General features: G+C 40.7%; 1 protein-coding gene across 2 annotated transcripts in view; it reads left to right on the forward strand.

Annotated features, from left to right (window-relative positions):
• The window catches only part of LOC137108035 (gamma-aminobutyric acid receptor subunit beta-2), a 56,239-nt gene that overhangs the window by 6,572 nt on the left and 28,012 nt on the right, over window positions 1–21,655 (forward strand). For both annotated transcript variants that reach the window (XM_067492308.1, XM_067492307.1), the window contains exon 4: window positions 18,301–18,521. In XM_067492308.1, coding sequence (XP_067348409.1) covers window positions 18,301–18,521 — 221 coding nt within the window. The remainder of the gene's footprint in view (window positions 1–18,300; window positions 18,522–21,655) is intronic.

Here is a 21,655-nt window from a genome sequence, read left to right on the forward strand (position 1 = left end):
AATGCAGCTTCCAGGAAATTAGCTGTTTGAATTACATTATGGACAGAACCTAGACAAAGTCAACCAGGGTTCAGTAAGACTTGGTTTTGTGCTATAATGGAAGGGAGCTCTAATGATGACTATAGATTGATTTCCACTGCCTAGGACTGAATGTACATCAGTCTGACTGGGCTGCTGTTGAAAGACAATTCCTTAAAAAAAAAACAAACACATTTACAGTAACAGTATGTAGACAGGTGAGGTTAGGGTCAAAGAAAACAATGGACACAAAGAAGATAATAGTTAAAATCAAAAATGCCTACTGAATAGAAGATTCAATTGTTATTGTTCCTAGTGAGTCGGCTGTCACCATCATGTTAAACAGCAGAAATTGCTCAATTAAGAGTTATAGAAAAACAAACTAAATCTCAGAGGCATGGACTGAATGCAATCATCCAAATAAAGAAATGTAATTATTGTCCATGCAGCACAATCACAAAAACCTTAAAATCTACAACAGTGTATTATTATTTCTTTGGACCCTAAAGGAAAACATTGACATATTATCATCCGACTCCAAGTTGGTGATGTGAATAGTTTTGCAGTCGTCGACACCTGGGGAAGACATGCATTTTCAGCTGCGAAATGATACTCTGTGCTCACTAGGTGGTCACTAATCTTGTCAGTTTGCAGGTGGTATGCAAATGGGATTGTCATGGGCTGGTTTTTTTGTTTTTTTCTCTCCGCACTAAAAAAAAAAAAAAAAGACCTGGTTACTGCTGCTGGTTAGGAGCTCAAACACGCAGGACCCTACTAAAGCATTATTTTCGACTGATAACGGCCTAAAGGGTAGTTAGGGTAGAAACCTGAATTTCTCTAAACGAATCGAATACATGTGTTACTATTGCAGCATTTTTACCTCAAATATTTGTACACACTGAACTTGCAGCTCTCGCGTAGCAACATATTCTAGTCTGTTTACTCTGTGTCATAATATGACATTTTATTACATAATGTTAGGACTTTTTCAAGCTGGCTTCTTCTTGCTCACCTGAAGAGTTAGGCGGTGACCTGCTGTGGTTATCATCACATTCAGCAAAAAAAATGAGAACGCACCAAAGCAGCATATATTACTGCTCATACAAATATAGAAAAATACAGCAGGCCTGTGTAGCCAAACTCACAAGGGATGCTGGAGGGAGTGGATGGATTGTGTGTGTCTGAAGATGATGAAAAGAGCTGAGCTCCAACTTGCATTATTCATCCTCGTACTTACTGATACATATGCCTTTCTGTAGAGTTTCAGTAATCAGTTTGGGCCACAATCATGCGTCACTCGAATGCATTAAAAGGACAGACACTGAGTGGGTTGCTGGTTTACTCAAAAGAGGATTTTTATGCCACCAATGGCAAAACATGAGGGTTGGTGTTTGCTGATAAATTCATCTAATGTAAAAGATGATAGAGGTGGTGGTTGTTTTGCCAGGATGGTGAGGGTGATCATAATGATGGAATAAGGTGGTACACCAGAAAAAAAAAGTCTTTATATTCATACGGGGGGGATAAATGTATGCGAGCAAAAACAACCCCTTCCACAAAATGACTGGAATTATATGTTGCAGATTAGATCACACTGAGCACATGTCTATGCCAGAGAAAACCAGGCAGTAAGAGTTGTGGGAGCTTCCATTTTGTTGTGTGCACTTCGCAGCACTTTATCGGTTTCTCGGGGACTTGGATGTGAGCTCAACCTCTGAAAAGGGGGAGAATGATGGACAAGGATGACAGGTATCAGCCTGTGACTCAGACACATTTTGCAAAGCAACACTAGTCAACAAGTCTACTTTTGCAGATCTGTAAGCCACCTGTTAGTATTATCTAAAGTTCAAATCATTAAGCCTCAACAAATGCGCTTTTATCAAACAGGTTATTCTTCCATGCCAGAGAACTCAGCTGTTGAACTAAAAACTAATAAATCATGTAAACTAGATCTTTATTACAATGCGATGAATACAGCAGTGTTTACTAGATGCTACTTTTTAATAAAACTTTGAACATTTTACTAGTGTAAAGCTTAGGGTGTCTTGAGCTGAGGACCACAGACCGATACAGTGTTTGTTTTGGTCTTAGAGGCTGATTTGTCCCAAGTAGGAAAATGAACACTAGCATTATCCTTAAACATTAATAGCAAACACTGGCATATACCAATTTTTTTTAATTGTTTGCAGAATTGAAAATCGAAATTCAGATTTAAGTATCTACTGTTAAAACTCTTGCTCAATTATCATATTACAAGATGCAAACAAAGAAAGAGCCAAAGTAGTGAGAGACGAGCAATAAATCAAAAGGCAAAGCAGATGGCCCTATAAACAGGTAGAGACAGGGGAAACAGAATGAAGGCTGGAAGACAACACAGACAATCTGGACTGACTGTGAGCTACCATTCGTACGCATTCGAGGGAACTGCAAATGAGGTGCAACTGGATGAGCAGGTGACTTGTTTGCGTGTTGATATTAAGTGGGGAAACTCGGGAGCGACAGCTCTTGGGCAGGTGAGAAATTAAACATCTAAAGAAAAAGGTTTGAATTTAAAACAGAAAGAATAGTGAGAGGAACTACAGGCGGAGGGGGGACGAGAGGTGGGAAGGTTACCACAGGTTTTTGGGTGTGTACAAAGATGTGATCTCATAGTGGCTGTGGCATTAGATCATTGTTATTTCCGTTCTCACGGCGGCTTTCACTTTACGTGTCGTCCATTATCCGTACAACAGGTTTGTGCAGTTGGCTTTTTATTCCGTAAAGGCTTCAAATGGATCTTGTTTTTCAAATTCTCAGCATAGTATGGAACTGCACTCCCTTTTGTTATACTTGTCAGTATTGTGCTCACGATTTGCTTCCTCTCTTTATTTATGTGCACGCTATTAGTTACCTACACTGCACCGTGACTTTGGTTATTCTTACAATTATCCTCTACGCCAAATGTCACACGCTGACACACCAAACTAAGACAGTGAACGTGTGACACATTACTTGGCAGCCAGTTATTGTCTCTCTTTCCATATTCCAAGTAAGGTCATCAACAACTACAGCACGGGTTATTAAAAGTCCAAACCTTTGTGATTTTAATACACTATTCTAAATCCGTAATTCAGAATTAGAACTGAAAGTGCCGCAGGGCGAGTATTTCCATCACAGTGCTTCGATCTGATCCACATGAATAAAGTCGTTATTTCGATGTCTCTGCTGTCTAAATGCCTACAGAGATGGTTTGCTCCTATTCCAGACATATCTGAAAAGGCTGCAGCTTTCGGACTCATTCGTTGATTGTGCATTTACATTTATCACACAAACACTTAGGCCTCATAGGTAATGACATTCTTAGAAAGCAGTGTTATATATTTTGTAGGTATTACCAATGTTAAAATTCTCAACAGGATGAAATTGTTTTTTTTTTTTTCCTTTTCTGGAAAGCAACCTGGAAGTTCGGGTTCCACTCCGGCTCTCTATAACGTTGACTCCTTATACTAAGAAACATGAAGCAATACATTGCTTCAGTATGACCTACTGAAGTAGTATTGCAGTCGGGTTCACAGTTTTCTTAACACTGTATTACCATTTGTCTGTGTGTGTGTGTGTGTGTGTGTGTGTGTGTTACTTTGAATATCCGTATGTCTTTTGAACACCATTGTACATACACACACACACCCCTACTGTACACACATCATAAGCCACCAAAGACGTGCAGCTTAGATTATTGTTATATGCAGACATTGCCTATTATACAATTAGTAACACAGCTCCAAATGTCAGGGGAAGGAAGGCGTGTAATCAATTCCCCTAGGTTAACAAGCTAGTTAGTTGGGCATCTGATTCACTGTGCTCGATGACAGTGAATGATGAGGAGCATGTTTGGCCATCACACAACAGCCCATTTCCTGCAGCTGTAGGTCTAACTGTTAAACGTCTTGTTTTCTTGTCGGTGGGGAATTGACAGCATATTGCCATTCGCTCAGTGCAGGGCAATAATTTTCACACCTGTACTATGTCAAGCTGATGTTGCTGTCTTCTGCTACTTTTGCTTGCACATCTGCTCTGTCTGGTCTCTCTCACTGGTTCATTCTCTCTGCCTGTTTCATAATGACACAAGGGGGGGGGGGGCTGCAGGGGGGATTAGACGGAGTTACAAATTGAAGTGGGCCGGCCGGCCAACCATTTCAGAGGGCATCTCTCAGTTTACCGGCCCCACCGCCCAACACAATCCATTTGTGTGTTACTGCTCACACTAGTTTGCTCACACTGGATTGGTTGTTCTGATGAAAACAATACCAGTTGCACCTGATGTAAGATCAGTGTGAAGCAGCTAACTGCATGGAGATGTCTTCACACGTTTTTTTAAGGTGGTGTGATTACCTACACATTTAACGAGAAGGCAAAGTTACATGCCAATTCTCAGCTCAAACTGAGGCAATGACAAACTCTGCAAGTTAAAGACGGATTTATGAATATTGTTCAGGAAAAAGAGGAGCTGAACAAAAATGCAAGGACAAAATGCACAGCTACAGGGACATATATGCTGTACACTGTTACGTTTACCTGTGACTCAGGAGGTTAAGAGGTTGTCCACTAACTCTAGGATCTGCAGTTTGATCCCAAATGTCTCAAGGTATATGTGGACTTAACTGTATGTCCACATATCTCTTGGGTAGGACACTGAACTTAAGAAGTTTTGTATACCAATTTTTTTATTTTATTTTTTTTAAATGAGTGCAAACCATTTGCCATTTAGACAGAGATAGCCCAACAGTCCAAGCTACAGGATCATTGGTTATCCCTTATAAATAAACAGCCGTAGCACTTTATTTACAGCTCAATATCAGACTAACTAATAGCAGACTAACAATCTACTACTCTCCTTTCGGCTTATCCCGTGAGTTCGGGGTCGCCACAGCGGATCATTGTCCGCATGTTGATTTGGCACAGTTTTTACGCCGGATGCCCTTCCTGACGCAACCCTCCCCAATTTCTACCGGGCTTGGACCGGCACTGCATCGCTGGGGAGGGGGAATGGGCTGTTAGGGGTTCAGGGTCTTGCCCAGGGACACTTCGACATATAGCCAGAGCCGGGGATCGAACCACTCACCCTGTGGTCCGTAAGCAACTGCCTTTACCAACTGAGCTATAGCCGCCCCTAATAGCAGACTAACAATAAGCTAACATTTTACAAATAACAAGGTTACAAATATCTAAGTAATGATAAAGTGCTGTAGGCAATAATACGTTTAGAATATATACTGCAACGGTGGGAGTTTTACCTTTTGCAGTTGTTTTATGCTCATAAACAAACACGACTGAAAATAATTCCAATTTATTACAGTGCCACTTGTTTAATGTTGACATATTATTACCCATGTCAATCGTGTTGTTTTATTATATTTATTAGTGACACAATCACCCTCTTACGCCATTATGTTATTACCAACATGTTACCCATATTGTTTCCAAAACCTTACCAGACTATTATCCTGTAATTTCCAAGCCATGAAGTACAGTGCTACCCAAACTTCACATCTGTTTGGATTCTGTGAGAATCTTCTCCCTGACTATCTGGGATGAAATACTGTTTCTTATACACAACAGAAGCTCCAAAAGTCAGACTCGGTGCAAGCCCAGAACGTCGTGAGTGAACTGTCAAGTGTCAATCACATCTGTCACTCAACACCCGCATAGCAGACATAAAAAGCCCTCTATAAGCCCAATAAGTCAGGTGAACTTTGAAGTGCAATTTCTCAGCAAGACATTTTTTACAGCGTAGTTCAGATGCATTCAGGGTGCAAACATTTGCGGACACTGTGGAAAACAGCTTTTAAGGACAAACAAGCCCGTTCCATTTAGGGCACTCACGTTTCTATTAAGACCAGGGGGAAAAATCGTGAACTGCCCCTCTAAAGAGAAGCCATTTCTCACTCATGTGATACATTACATGCATAAACCACCTTGCTTCAGCCTTCACAATTATAGAAAGAAAATATCAAGAATAGGACACAACAAGGTTTGAATTTGTTTCTCTGCAGCCTATGGAAGTTCTGTGTCATCGCTACTTCATCAGTTAACAAGGTTCTCCACTGGTATTAATCCAGAAATTTAAAAAAAAACCACTTTGTGACAACAGACATTAGTTATCCTGGAAGATTCTTTGTTTGACCTTTGAGTATACAGCTCATGTTTACATCCCTCTGTAGGCAGCAATTAAGACATAACTGACAAGTTTAACTTTAAACTTTGCATAAACTTAACTTGGACTCTTTCCAAGTGATGTGGACAATTTACCACACCTACACTGAGTGTTTGAGCATCTCTGCTCAGTGTCGTGTTGAGGGGCCTAACACCATCTCTGTGCGGGACCTATTTTTAGATTATTAATCAAGGTAACATGTTCAGACTGACACACTCAGCATGATATTCTATAAAGTGTGAGTAGAGTGCGATTGCTTCATTTCAGCTCATCCACCTGCTGTGACCGAACAGAGGTCAAAATGAAAGTGTGTCTGTGTGAGAGAGGGAGAGAGCACATACTAGTTTGTGTATGCAGTTTATTGTGTGTTATTAAAAATCCAAATGATACCTCAAGTTTTACCATTAAAACGTACATGGAACGTTTTGTTCTGGTTGTTTCACAAACCCGAAGCATGTTCCTCACTGATTCTCACTGATGTTCAAGTCAGGGACTGGGAGAGTCTCAGCTTGTATTCCATCGAGTATCGTTGTACAACATCCTCAGAGCATTTTCAAAAAGCTCTCCAGTGGGGTAAAGGCGTTTGTAATGCCAATGTGGCCAAAGCAAAGTTCTATTCTTTCTGGAATTTTTAGAGCATGTACAATTATTTAGAGACTAAGAGGCCACATGTCATCTTCTCTCTACCCTGCTTTGTTGTTTTACCTGCTTTAATCACATTTTATATCACCGGTCGGCATTTATTAACAATTAGCAAGTGGGACTTCTGTCAGTGTTTGCACAGCTTCTTGCCCCAGTGCCCCACTGTGCCAGCACAGGCCAAAGGAACCTGGTTGGAGATAAAGATAGCTACTACCCACCTGGGCAGGGAGTAGTTGATTTAAAGCCAGACGATATTAATCTTGGCAGAAGATGGCTTTTAAGATGAAGGTTGGAATGGATGAACAGCCCGCTTTGAGTTGTAGCTTACGGCATGTGTTTGTTTCGGTAATCGACACATAGGGCAATTTTTGATGCCTAAAGAAATGACATAGTATATGAAGTGAAAGTACAAGTGGACAAGACTTTTTCCGCAGGAGACCAGAGTTCGACTGCAGCGAGAGACATTATGCGCTTTAAGGACGATTGTTGCACGATGTTACACATGTGGTTGCTATAGTAACGAAGTACGTGTAATGTCACTGTATGCGTTTTGTTTCCATGTAAATTTGTCTTCCAACTTAATTTTTCCCTGACGTTTGTTTGCCCTAATCCTAAACCACTTACGCTGAGGTTTTTCTTTACGTAAAGTGATTCTTGTCATGTCAAATGGAGGAGCCTCAAAAAGTGACGTAAAAGGGGTGTAAAAAGTGGCACAATTTGATGCATTATGTGAAGCTGTGGGATGCGAACGTGTTGGAATTGGTCATGGTCATTGGTCACGGTGGCAGGCACCAATGTGCTATTTCTTATATGAACACCATCCTGCATGTAAAACCGAAATAAATGGCATTGCATAAATACCTGCTGGCAATTTCCAACTTGATTAAAACGGTTATAAAACATAGAGCAACAGGGGAAAAGAGACAGCATGTGGGGACTTTTTTTTTTGTGCCTATACTGTTGTTTTATCACAGCTTGTCGAAATACAAGAAGTTGATAATGGCCAAACGGGGGAGACGACAGGTGTGGATTGGTTTTTCACAGCAGCTGAACATGACACTGAGAGCTGATAATGGGATAGCATCAAAAGGGATTATGCAGCAGTTGCTCTTGATGTGATACTTTTGTCATCACTTTGTGTCCCGTCTGTATTTCTGCTTATATTTCATGGAACAGCTGAACATTAGCATTGTTCATTTTGCAACACGTGCTTTCATTTTGAAGGACACCTTCACTCATATTGAAATTGCTTCTTTTGGTTCTAGTTTAAGTAGTACATGTACACGAATGCCATTAAACTTCCCTCTGACTTCCCTACATTAAAATATCTCTCTGCTTTGAGCAGAATATTGGCTCCAAATGACATCACTTGGAGGAACCTTCAGTTCAGATTATGTCATCTTATTGCTCTTACTGAGTCTGTTGTCATGGTCAACCTGCTTTTCCAGAGCTCCCCTAGATGACATCATCTGAACTCATAATGATGGAAAAAAATCCTCAGGATGATGCCACCTGGAGGAAATTCTTAGCTAGAAGCAGACACATATTTTAATATAGGGAAGTCAGAGAGAAGTTTAAAAGCATTAATGTTAATTAAAACCGTAAACTAAAGCCATACAAAGCAAGTGGAAAATTGGTGAGGCTGAATTGGTGAGGCTGCCCTTTAAGTTTTGTTATTTAGGGTCTGAGGAACTAACTTTATTCGTTCTTCTCTCTCCTTTTGATTCCAGGAAGTTGTGAAAATTGAATCGAGCTAATATTGCTTTTTTCTTTCAAGTTCTAAATCAGTAGTTATATGCTAAGTTTAGAGGCTTGCGTAAATCATTCTACCTTAACTGTCAGTTTTGGGACAGAATTCAAGAAAGAGATGCATAGAAAGAAAATAATAAAAAACGTTTTGTTTTTTTTGGCCAATGCCAATGAAAAGAAATATAAGTCTATAATCTTGATCTATGTCACAAGTTAAAAAGGTCAGTAAGGATGAGGGGAGGAGCAAAACAACTCCCCGGAAAGACAAATAACATTGTAAGGATTAACGCTGACCACAATGTATTAGTGGGTTTGTGTGAGATGCACTTTCATTTTCGAGTACTATGCGTATTAAGGCTTCTTAAAACTCAAATCAGGTTACTGTATTATTACACATTGTTGCATGTAAGAAACCAAATTGATTAGAATGTTTTAAAGTTTTAGCATAAAATAGAATCAGAGGGGCTTAGTCATTGAAGTAGGACAAAATTTTATACTTATTACTGATTGCATTGAAATAAACATTATGTAGGTCAGTTTACTGAACAGCCTTTGCATTTCAATAGAATGTGGACAATAACATGGATCACACAAATGTGTGTGTCCAAACTGATGTTTATCACTGTAACTACACAGGAGATGTTGGGAGTTCTCAGCTGACCAACCACAGTACACAAGGAAATGAAGAAATATGTCTGCCTGATGGCTTTTAAAACATTTTAGACAACAATAGCTGATCCAGGAGGCTGACTGACAACTAACCCAACATGAGAAGAGTTATTGCTAGTGACTGTATGGTTATTGTGGACTAAACAATTAGTTAGGAAATGAGCCCAATTATCTCTTTAAAAAGTCTTCATCGTAGAAATATTTTAATCTCACGATAGAGACTTTCTTTTTGTTCCCAAAAGGAAGATGACACACACACACACACAAGCTGACACTAGCACCCCTGTGTCTCTTGTAGGTCAGTCCAACAGTGAGGAGATATTGCTTCTTCAAGGGTGTCCTAGCTCAAAGAGACACTGTATGCTAGCCATCAAATCCCACTACTCTGTACACAGACGAAGGAAAATACAGACAAGCATAAACTGAATTTGTGATTCAGATATATGTTGATAGTTTTCTGTACTGACTCGGGCTCTCTATTGATCCACAGATGTCTAGATATTGTATTCTCTCATTGTTGACAATGTGTAAATGGAGTGTATGCTGCTTGGTACTCGGGAATAGCAATCTGCTTCTCCTTCAGTTCCTCAGGCTTCAATAATGCATGAGGTGTGGGCCTCCCACAGTGGAACGGTGTGTGTGTATTGCGTGTGTGCAGTATTCAAAAGATAGCTGTCTAGAGCATCTTTAGCACATAATGGCTCAAACACATACATTCATATGCATGTGCGTCTCTCTCACACACACACACACACACACACACACACACACACACAGTCTCTTGAATTGGCAGTAAGTGGAACAAATGGCGTGCACAGAGACAGACTCATTTCTTCCTGCTGTCTCTTTGGCCAGCCAACCTTCCATCCTGTGTGAATGATAGCTGGTATTGAAACCTCCATTAGCTTTCCTGCGTCTTCCATAGGGATTCAAAAGCGGCCTAATAATGCACGTCCTGCTCTGTCCCCTCTTCCCTATTCCAATGCGCCGCTGCCGCCACCGCCGTCTCCAAATTGCCACTCGACTCTACTCCTCTCCAGGGGCACAAAAGGACCTGCAGATGCTCCAATCAACTCTAATAAATTGTATGTAGTCAGTTAGGCTGCACGACTGCCAACTGGCAAAGCTGTGAAGCTCTACTTAGGGAGAGCACAGAAGAAGAGGAGGGGAAACAAGAAAAAAAAGAAAAAAAAAGTTTCTCTAAATTTGATTCACCATCAGCAGCGAGCTCTCTTGAAAGCTTTGTCTAGGCGTAAGTAAATGATGAAAGAGTATGGAGGGGAAAAGGGATATATGCAGAGATGGGGGCTAGTAGATACTGAGGAAGGGAGAGAAGAGCACTGTGATGGAAAGTGATGTTAGACAGAGTACAAGTAAACAAACAAGAGTCTGGCCTTTATTGAAATCCATCATCTACTCCCCGACATGCCACAAACTAAGGAAAGGGTCTTGAGGGGAGGAAAAAAAATAAAAAATACAAAACTTAGACGGAGTCTGAGAGCTTTAGTCATAGTAATGTCCCTATGGGGATTCAATGTCAAGACCTTAATACTACAGAAAAACATGTGCAGGCTACTACATACAGTACGCACATAATTGGACGACCTCACAAACTGGGCTGATATCAAAATACAAGAGTTTAAAATCCACTAATAATTTTCCAAACATAAACCTGTCAGTGTAAAATTAGCTCAAACATACTGCAGCTACTGTCTTTATATGTATTTTAGATTTTTGTTTAAGCCTGTCAGCATGAACAAGAAAAAAAAAAAAGAAACCCATTATTTGTTCTGGAGCAAACAGGCCAATTGAAACCCCTGCAGCAGCCCCTTTATGCATTCCTGCTGCAGATTTACTACACGCAGTGCACAAGCTGTTCCGGATACACAGCTGAATCCTAAGGAGTCTATACACAGATCTCCAGAGACCGGGGAATGTATGTCACTCAGCTCTGTGGGGATCGGCATGTTTATTATTAGGCTTCTTTGGAAATGCGGTGCCCCGTGCCAGGTTCCTCATACCCTGTCGCTGATGGCATAAGGGCCGCGTGACAGGAAATTGAAAGCCACTCAGGATAGGAAGGCTTTTTGGAGGGACTGGAGTAGGTGGGTGATGAAGTGGAGCACAGATATGTGGTTGAGTGGTCCTGGGATCACATCTCCTGCCCACTGAAGGCTTTTCCACAAAAAAGAGGAGACAAGAGAGGAAAACAGACACAGTAAAGACGGAGGTAGTGGGAGGATCGAGAGGCAGTTTATTGTCAGTGCCACTCTCCAAGTGTTAGGGTTCGAGCTGGTGCACTTTTCCAAAACCAAAAATAAATAAAACTAAATAAAATAAGCTAATTTTTATGCTATTAAAGCTTTGAGCAAGAGCTATTCTCATATCTGAGTCTTTTACAAGGCCCTTCAGAACTCACTGTTGCACCTCAGAGACTGATCCAACACCTGACGTGTTTTTTTATTTTATTTTTTTATTTCACCCTTGGCTTGGTTTAGTTGTAATAATTTAAGCCATTCACACTCTACCCCAATGTGTCCCAACATCTTCTCCCTTTTTATTTATTTTACTTATGAAAATAAGTGCAACAGTTCCCCTGACAAAAAGATGAAGATGTAGAGAGAGTACAAAGGGGAGCGGACACTATAGGGGATAAGTAGATAGGAGATTTGTGTACAGGAATGAGGGCAAATTGGAGATTAAATGGGGAAAAGAATAACATGAGAGAGAGGAAAAAGGGAATAGATGGGGAAAATGAAGGATAAAAGAAGAGTGAAGAGAGCACGGCAGAGGGAGGTCAGTGCCTGTGCTGAAATCTGAGACTGGAAGTGAAAAGCTGTGAGAATAAAAGCAATTTGCATCACTGCTCCACTGAGATTCCCGATGCCTTTCATTTACCACTCACTGCCGGCACTTCCAGCAAACTCACCTGGCCATTCCACAGCTGCCAGTTAGAAAACTGGCTTTAAGAGAAGCAGGAAGAAAGGGATGCACCCATCAGCCACCACATTAATACAACCGGGCTGTTTTTAGAGTTTTGGGGGGCAGGAGTCAGGTATGGGTCCGGTTTATTGCTGGTCTTAAAGTCGACAGGTGTGAGAATTCACAGTGCATCGCAGCTTGATGCATATAGGACTGAAGCTGGTGTTAAAGTTGTTAACAATTCACAGTACTCACTACTTGTCCCCCTTCGTTATGATTCATCTGTCTTTCCCGTCTCCAGACTAGTCTCCATTCTCCTCCGTCTGTGCTCACCTCCCTCCAATTCCTGCATCACTCCTCACTCACGTCCTGCCGTTCTCTGTCTTCCCCCCACTTTCTTTAGACTTTTTCCTACTTTAACCAAACAACAGCATCAGTCATTTGTTCAAAAGCCTGACATGAACTGTGTTTCACACAGACAGACCTCCCATGGCTGTATAGCTTGTGACTTCTGGCTACCAGCTGCTAATGGGGAAGAAGTCATATATCATACATTTTTATCATCATGGTAAATGGTTTGCAGCTATATAGAGGTTTTCTACCCTATAGACCCGAGAAGCTTTACAAGCCATTCACACTCACTCAGTCGTCAGACCCAATGGGGTAACTTCAGGTTTAGTGCCAAGAACACTTTCACATTAGAACAGGAGGAGCTGGGGATCAACAGGGTGAATGGTGAATCTCTGAACCTGAATTTATGCTTCTCTTCAGCAGAACACAGGCCAATGTAAGACTTTGTTTGGAGTCCAAGATAGGAATTATCCAGCTGCATTCAAGCCAACCTAACCTGTCTGTGTGCTGTCTGGCTTTGGGTAGGTAGAGGACAATGTGGGTTTTTTTTTTTTTTTTTAGAGCTTAAACTGTTAAAATCAGCTGCCCGCTGTACGTCCATGGGGTGAGAACAACAAAAACATTAAAGTGGTCAGACAGTCAACCAGACAGTTAAAGCCGCATTTAGAGCCCAGGAAAACTGCTGAGTCAGAAGATCATTTGCAGACGGTTTGTCAGTGAAAGCATCACCTTTTACATTAGACACCAGTGTGGGATTGTGAAAGCTGCCTTACCAGGAACTAACCTGTATGCACAGCAGTGGTGGAAAATGCTTATGCGTGTTGCTTTAGGAGGTAATGACAATAATATTGTGTTGATTGGTTAATTAGAACTTACTTTAAAAAGAAAAAAAAAATTTCCATTTTCACAGAAACTGTTAATTAACAGTTACGAGGCAAAAAAAAAAAGAAAAAACGGTTTACCAATTAGACGACACAAATAGTACGGGAAATAGTGGGTTGTGTAAGATAAGGAAACAAGTTTTAAATGAGTTCCTCCTGCTTTTGTCAGTCCAAGAGAAGCCATGTGGTGCAGGGGCTAGGATGAGACGCGAAGGGTTAGTGGACAGGGCAGCTCGGATGATGAGTGGGGTTGACGAGGTCAGAGTGGGCAGCTGGAGCAGCTTTTTTTTGGCTTTGATTTCCAATTGTTTTTGTTTTCCACAAGATCACACTGATCTGTTCGGAAACGGCCCAGCATGAGGAAGATAGATGTATTCTGGGTGTAATCTTCTGTGATAGTAATGCTGCATATACACAAACTAGGCTAATTGTGACATTCATTTGAGCAATGAACACTTTGGGTATTCGTGACTCTTGTTGTCCAACCGTGCAAATAACTACAACAAGAAATAGGTTATGTATGTTATTTGATCACTGGATGGACTATGTTCAGAGGCAGGGAAGTTTCTCTCTCCCTCTCTTTTTTTTTTTTTTTTTTTTTTTAAACTGCACTGTACATTTAAAGAAACATGTCTGAAGACTGACTGTCTTACTTAAACCAGACCATGATTTGTCTCTCACTTTAAGTATGTTTTCACAAAAAGTTGATGATGTTCTCTGAACGTGTCTACATTTGGGCAGAAGATTTTGGTCACATGCTCAGTATCACGTATGAACCTATTAGCAACTATCGAAGTATGTACAGCACCTTGACATACTGAAACATTATTAGACTTTGAGTTTGTGTTTCCCGCAGAACATATTTTCATGCTGCAGTTTCATTTTAGAACAAAAATCCTATGAGACTGTTTTTCAACCAAATTCTATGAGGCTCAAAGTGTAATATACGTGAGATGAAATGCCAAGAGGAGATTTAGTCCAATTTGTGTGCCTGAGGGGCCGACGGACCAAACATACAATATACTGTACTGTGAATATAGCCGTTTGGACTCTTTGCCTCTGTCCGAAAATCTGCCCGCAGACTGACTGGCTGTGAAATGTGACCTTTCAGTGATGAAACAAGCTTTTGGGAGCAACTCAGTCAAACCAAAGTTTACATAAAAAGAAGAAGAATGTTGAATTTTCCAAAACAAAGCCAGACTGACTAAAGCTGCTCAGCACTTTACATATGACCCAGTGTCCAATCCACTACATGTGCTGGCAAATAATTGGGGCTTTTACTATTGGCCGTTGGTGTGTTGCGATGGCTACACGCTCTGCAGAGTGGGGATGAGTGCGCCTCACTCGCACTACAGAGGCAAGCCAGGTGAGTGGAGTCAGCACTCCATACTGAAATGACACAGATTCTCTCTGCCACTGCCACGAGAGAGAGAGAGACGATGATGTAGCTCTGTTACCTGCAACACAGATGTAGATTAAAGCCAAAGCTAGTGTTGGAGGTTTTTACAGAACTGTACGTACTGTACTTTATGTTAGACTCACTAACAACAGGAAGATGCTTGATTGATTCACTGACGGACAAGAAATGTTTTCGATATTTAAGTACTGGTAATATATCAGCAAGGAATTTGTTTAAAATAAGAGCAGATTAACACAACAGGGAGCGAGCTGTGGAACTGGACTATTAGTTATAATGGATTCACACATTCTGTCAGATTTAACGGTGACAGTATAATGATCACTTTGCATTGTCTGCTCCTTGGCAGTCTTTCTTTCTCCTCCTTCTGGTAATTTACAACCTCCTCCTCCCAAAAAGGGAGAAAGAGAAATGCACACTATGAGGAGAGAGCTTTATGTTCACAGTAAATACTCACAGTGGCACCTTCACAGGGCCCATTGCACAAAGCAAACCACAACTTCCTCAAGTAAATAGGCCTGCAGGAGCAGGCTTTCAGGGATGACAATGGAAACATTCATTCAGTTTTGGAGCTATGCATCACGTTACATACCACTTTCTTAACTCCCCAGTCGTTGTCACTTTTGTTTTCCTAACTTTAAGATGACTTCATATTCAAAAAGTGTGAAGAAATGTGCATATGTCTTAATGGGAGATGGCTTTAACAAATGTAGCTTATCATGAGCGCAAGGTCTTCAACAGATATAATGATTGTGACTCTTGTTATCTAATCCCTGTTGTTCCATATTGCTAAGGATTCTATAACAATGAGAGCTCTTGTACAACTGGCAAGTGAAAATGGCTGCATTGTTTACTTCCACCCCCTGTTCGGCCAAGGCTGCGATCCCTGAAGCACAACAAACATACACATACACTACTCACAAAAAGTTTGGGATAGTTAACTTTCGGGGTGATTTGACCCGCTCTAAACTCTTTAATGTTTCAGTAGTTACTGCATAACGCGCTGTTGTCCAACAAGGTGATTAATCGCAAAAATCACAACAAGTGTCTGATCCGTGAATCGACCTCTAAATGATCTGGTTCATTGAGAATTTGTGTTTAAACAGTCCTCTTCATCAGCATCATGAGACATTGACATTTTTGCTGGGGGTATACCCACCAATGTTTTTAGCGTTTGTTTTAATAAACTGAGTTGAAGAAATGGACAATTTCCATAAATTTCACCCGAAAGTCACATATCCCTGAGTTTTTTTGAGTAGTGTATATACAGCACGAGTCTACGTAGACCCACATGGACAAATGCATCAAAACCCAGAGGCAGAAACACAGTAGACTGATTTTTTTAAGGACACATTGCGATGCACTAGGATACAAGATGCAGTGCATGTGTGCATGTAAGAAAGAAAAGCTAGAGAATCACCCAAAGTGTTTCATTCATCACAGCAAATCCTCCTGTTTCACGACGTCTATTGTCGAGTGCAGAGGAGACCGTTTAGGAGCGTCTCCTGAGCCGCACGTGCCACGATGCACAGCACGCCAGACAGAACGGAGTGTGAGCTGTTACATAACCACCGGGCAGGGTTGCAGGCGTCGGAAAGTCAGCACGTGCAGCCAAGAATCCATTCGTGCAAGTGTAATGCCACCCAGATATTGGAGAGCTGCATTTATTTGTTGGGTGAAAAGTGAGGAGAAGAAAAAAAAAAAAAAAAGGCATTTAAAATCTGCCAACAGTACAAGTAATCCCAGATATTTTGCTGTTGGAAGAAACCTAGTGTTTATTTTTTGTTCCAATCTTTCAATCTAATTAAGCAACTTATTTACTCTGCAGATGTGTATACTAAAAGCTGACAGGATCCAAGTTGCAAACACTCCATTCGTGCAATTATAGTGCAGGATGATGGAAGTGCCACTATACTATTTATGTCTGGGAAAAAATAAAACATTTCTCAAACTCTGGGTTGTCAGCACCCCAAAGCCAAAGAAGGTGCAAACAAGAGCACGACAAAACCTATTTAAGTCAAACAAGGATTTCAGTGCTCCCGTTTTCCCCGACTCCATCCAGTCAATATCCAAACCTCCGGTTCCCAAGGTGCCGTGGGATGTCAAATCTGTAGCCGACGGGCATATTCAAAAATGCATGTTCAGCCTCTTCACCTGGAAGTGGATGTGCCAGTCATGAGAAAAAGTTCCCTCAGACAGCAAGTTTATTTTACTTAGTTTCCATGGATGATTGGTAGGCGTCTTACATCAGTGAGCTACACACAAGCCTCTGACTGCTGCTGGCTTTACGGTTTCACCCTGTCCTAGTTTTACCATCAGGGCTTTTTAGTACACAGGATAAAACTTTTACAATTGGTTTAGAAATGCTGCACCAATCTACTGACTACTCTCTAGGTTATTGTGTGCATGTGTCTCACATCATAAAAAAATGGATCCCAAACAAATGCCTTTCCTTCTTTATAAAACATTGTTCAACATTGCTCTATAGCATAACTAGGGATCAAAACCCCAACGGATGTAACGGAGCATCCGAATAAAATAAATATGCATTTGTCCTAGTAACACTGCAGCATTTTACAAGCTTCTTCGGACTTTTTCATCCAAGCCTCATGTAGTTTCTCTTTAAAAAGGATGCACAACATGTCCATTACACTTTGGACTGACCCAGCTATGTAAAGCAGACAAATACGGTCCGTTAAAGCTTATGTGCTGTCTGCATATGCCTTGATGTTATGTGAGAAGATGGGCTACTATTCCGGGGAGAAATGGACAGAAGAGAATGTGTGATTATATTATGCACATACAACATAGCGAGCCCATTTCACAAACTCCACTTCTTCCCAGACAGACGGCTAATGTCCAAGCAAACAGCATGTGCACCAGAAAGCAGATTTTTGAAGCGGCTTATTTTCATTTGTCTGGAGCATGTGGTCTCTTTTTCTCTGTGTGTCTGTACGAGTGTCACATACCAACTGAAACACTCTAAAACAAATGATAAACCAACCAAGCAAGCTATGCAAATATGCTACTTCCAAGTATCATATATTAACAGACCCCAAACTGACACACACACACACACACACACACACCAATCACTGACCATCTGTGTCTGTCTTCAGCTCTCTAAAACACACACACACTTTCACACCGTCTGCCTTAACCTCATGTATTTATGAACAGAGGGAATTCCCTGTTGCTTTGTACTGAGAGTTTTTAGGCCTGTAGTGCCCCTGTTCCATTTGCTTTTAAGTGAAGTTCATCCAATATTGAAGCCCAGTCTTGTTCAATCTGAGAGCTTGCAGTGGAAAAGTGAGCAGCTGTGTAAAATGGTCACTTTTTGGAGTAACTGTCCCTTTTGCTGACTGTCTTCCTCCTCCTCTCTTGGCTGCACTCCATCTGTCTCCTTCCCCTCTTCTTCCTTCTTCCATTCCCCTCTCTGTCCCCCTGTGCCCTTACAGGACTACACTTTGACGATGTACTTCCAGCAGGCCTGGCGAGACAAACGGCTGTCCTACTCTGAAATTCCCCTCAATCTGACCTTAGATAACAGGGTGGCTGACCAGCTTTGGGTCCCTGACACCTACTTCCTCAATGACAAGAAATCGTTTGTCCACGGAGTCACAGTAAAAAATCGAATGATCCGACTGCACCCAGATGGTACCGTACTGTATGGCTTAAGGTGAGATTTTAATCTCTTGAAATAGCACTTTTGACTACACACACATTACATGTGTAAATCAATTTAAAAAAAATATCCAGCATACTTGATGAGTACATCATCAGAAACTTTGCTGCACAAATGTCCACTGTAGTAATGTTCATTCCCTGTTGTCAAACACTTTCAACATTTGCCAGTGCACTATTTTTAAAATCAAATAAACAACCTGGGAGGGAAAAAAAAAAGTTCTACCAACTTTAATATAACAATGAGCCAACAGTTTCTACATCAGACTCACTCAGTAATTAGCTCATTAGAGCCAGATGAAGAAAACTACTGATGTGAGGTGCAAAACACCCCTGGGTTAAAATTTTGTTGATGGAGTTGACCTACTTGTGTCCTCATTTACAGGACACGTGCACATCACCGGCTCAGTGCTTTCGTACCACTAAATCAAGTCTTTATTATCTCATCTGCATACATTTTAATTACTAACTGAAGTATTAAAAAGAGTGTATTTAGTTTGGCCCGGTGGCTCAAGAGCATCGGGTTGGGATACAGAAGGCCGCAGAATCCCACCCCACCAGGTGCGGCCCCGGCCAGCCATCAAGGGCCACCTTGGATCCAGGGTAGAAAATAAATAAATAAATACACGGGTGGGTTGCTGCTGAATGAACATCCTGCGGAACACATTACGCCGTGGTGACCCCTAAAGAGACAGGCCAAAAGCCTGTCAGATACACTTTATCTGAATGAGAGTATTCATAAGTCTTATGGTTAAACTGAAATCAAATAACAGTGGTTTTGTTTCAGTGAATGAGCAACCAAACCAACATCCAGCAGGTAATTTTACGTCTTTAGAAAAAAAATTGGCACTAGAAACATAGTGGGACAACGTGCAGCAGTCAGGGAAGGGTCTTAGTCTTCCAGGTGTGACTTCTTTCATCTTTCATTAGTCCAGTTAATGTGACTAAAAACTTACCTTTCAGGAGCTGAGAACACACTGCTAACAGTGCAGTTCCCAGCTCAGCATTTGAGTTCTCTCTTCATTCGTGCACATCTCTCTCTTTTTTTAAAATGTAGAAAAATAAATAAATAAATCAGGGCATATGCACATTTGATATGTTAATTTGACATGTCCCACATGTTTTCCCATTTGCCAGAAACTATATCCCTATTGTGCCATATGCAATGATTGACCCATCCCTTTGAGTCTTGAAGTTAACATGATGACAGCGCACTTCTCACACACCGTTGATATCTCGTCAGTTCATTTTGCAAATAGGCCTCCGATGCCCAAACACTATAAAAAAGTTATTGAATACCATAACGCCTTAATGGCTACCATGGCAGCACGTTGGCACGGCTGTGGGAGAGTGAAATTAAATATAGACAGCAAGAGACAATAAGACAAGAAAGAGGGGAGGGCGTGATGCTGGGGGGGAAGGTTTAAAAGCGATCTTGCCGATATTGCTCTCTTTGGTCTTCATCAATGCCGTCTGTCAACGGCAGCACCGTTACAGTGTTTAGCAAGTTATAATTTGCTCACACGTGAACACGCTCTGTGTGTTTTGCTGCCTTTATGTCAACCAAGGAAACATATCTGAAAACTTGGGTTTAAGGTAAAAATGGGTAAAAGATAAATTGGTGAAAATGGGGAGTGTTGTATCTATGGCAGCAGTCAAGGTGGGAGTCAAATGGCCTCAAGTACAATCAACATCTTTAGAGATGGAGACCAATAAAAGGAAAATATCCTTAAGGACAGAAAATAAGTGTAGCAGAAAACCATACAGGCAGCTAAAGGTTCTCAAAACGTTTGCTCTTCTTTGACTAAAATTATAACTTCTCTCTCTCTCAGTAACAATAAGCCACATTATATGTATCATGGGACAAATACTAAGGCTTTAAATTTTCTAAAAAATATAAAAAACAACATATTCTCTTTCCAACAAACAGAATAGTAATTAGATCCTTAGGTTCATTATTGCAACGGGCCAAAAGAAAAAAAAAAAAAAACATCAATCAACAATCAGACGTTCAGTTTGTTCATTCCTTTTAATGTTCATTGACGCATTTTCTTGAGTTGAGACAGAATCGGAAAATCTCTTGTCAAATCTTTGTCTTATTGTCAAACTTACAGTTGTTTTAACGACAAGCCCATTATTCCAGGATCACAGCTAAGGTATTGCTACAGACAATTTAATGAAAAGGCAAAGAATTACATAACTTATTTCTACACACTGTAAACAATGCATCGAGCAAAGTGCTTGATGGGTTCTGAAGCTAGGTTTTTTGTTTTTTTCAAATGTTTTCATGTCTAAAGTATGGTAGGAAATGGCAGAAATATTTCAATGAGATATACCTCCAACACCATAGTGACATCTTGAACTATGTTTCATTTAATAAAAATATCAATTCTGTGTTTATGTGCTACTGTCCTACTTCAAGACCAATGTGCTCATTCAATTCCTAGGATATCGAAAGCGGACATAAGCAGACCAAAAAATAAATAATAAAAAAAAGCATCAGCAGATTGTGGGGGTCAGGTTGCATGAAAACAGAACTCAAATAGTACAAATCTTCTTTGTGTCAGGTCATTTGACTTAGAGCAGATTTGCATATTGGATTCAGTGGTATCAACCCATCCACAGAATCCAATATTCAAATGAAAAATCACTTGGTATATGGGTTTGAACATTTCCCATGCACGGCAGAAGTTATGACACACAGGCAGTGAAAATATTACTTTGGATGAAGTGGGATTAGATTGAAACTGGGGGAAGAAATCCATCACCCCTGACACTCAATATCATGTAAGTAGGATGACCAGATTTTTACAAATCCTAAATTGGGTCATGGGAACTTGCGCATGTCAATGATTGCTCATAAAGCCATGCAGCACATGCAGATACTGCATATTACTGCCCCTCCCAAAAGCCTAAAAACATTTAGTTACTTATTTAATACATTATAACAATAAATTAGATTAGAGTATGCCGTGTGGAATGTTTTGGTCCCTTTGACAACGCTGGTGCCTTTGTAGAAGCGAGTAGTAAAGCTACACTGCAGAAAATCAAATATGAATTATAATAGTGGTCATGGGAATGATAACTCCCATATTCTGACATTTCAAAGATAAATACATGCATAAAAAA

Source organism: Channa argus, chromosome 22 (genome assembly GCF_033026475.1).
Source record: "Channa argus isolate prfri chromosome 22, Channa argus male v1.0, whole genome shotgun sequence".
NCBI lineage: Eukaryota > Metazoa > Chordata > Actinopteri > Anabantiformes > Channidae > Channa > Channa argus.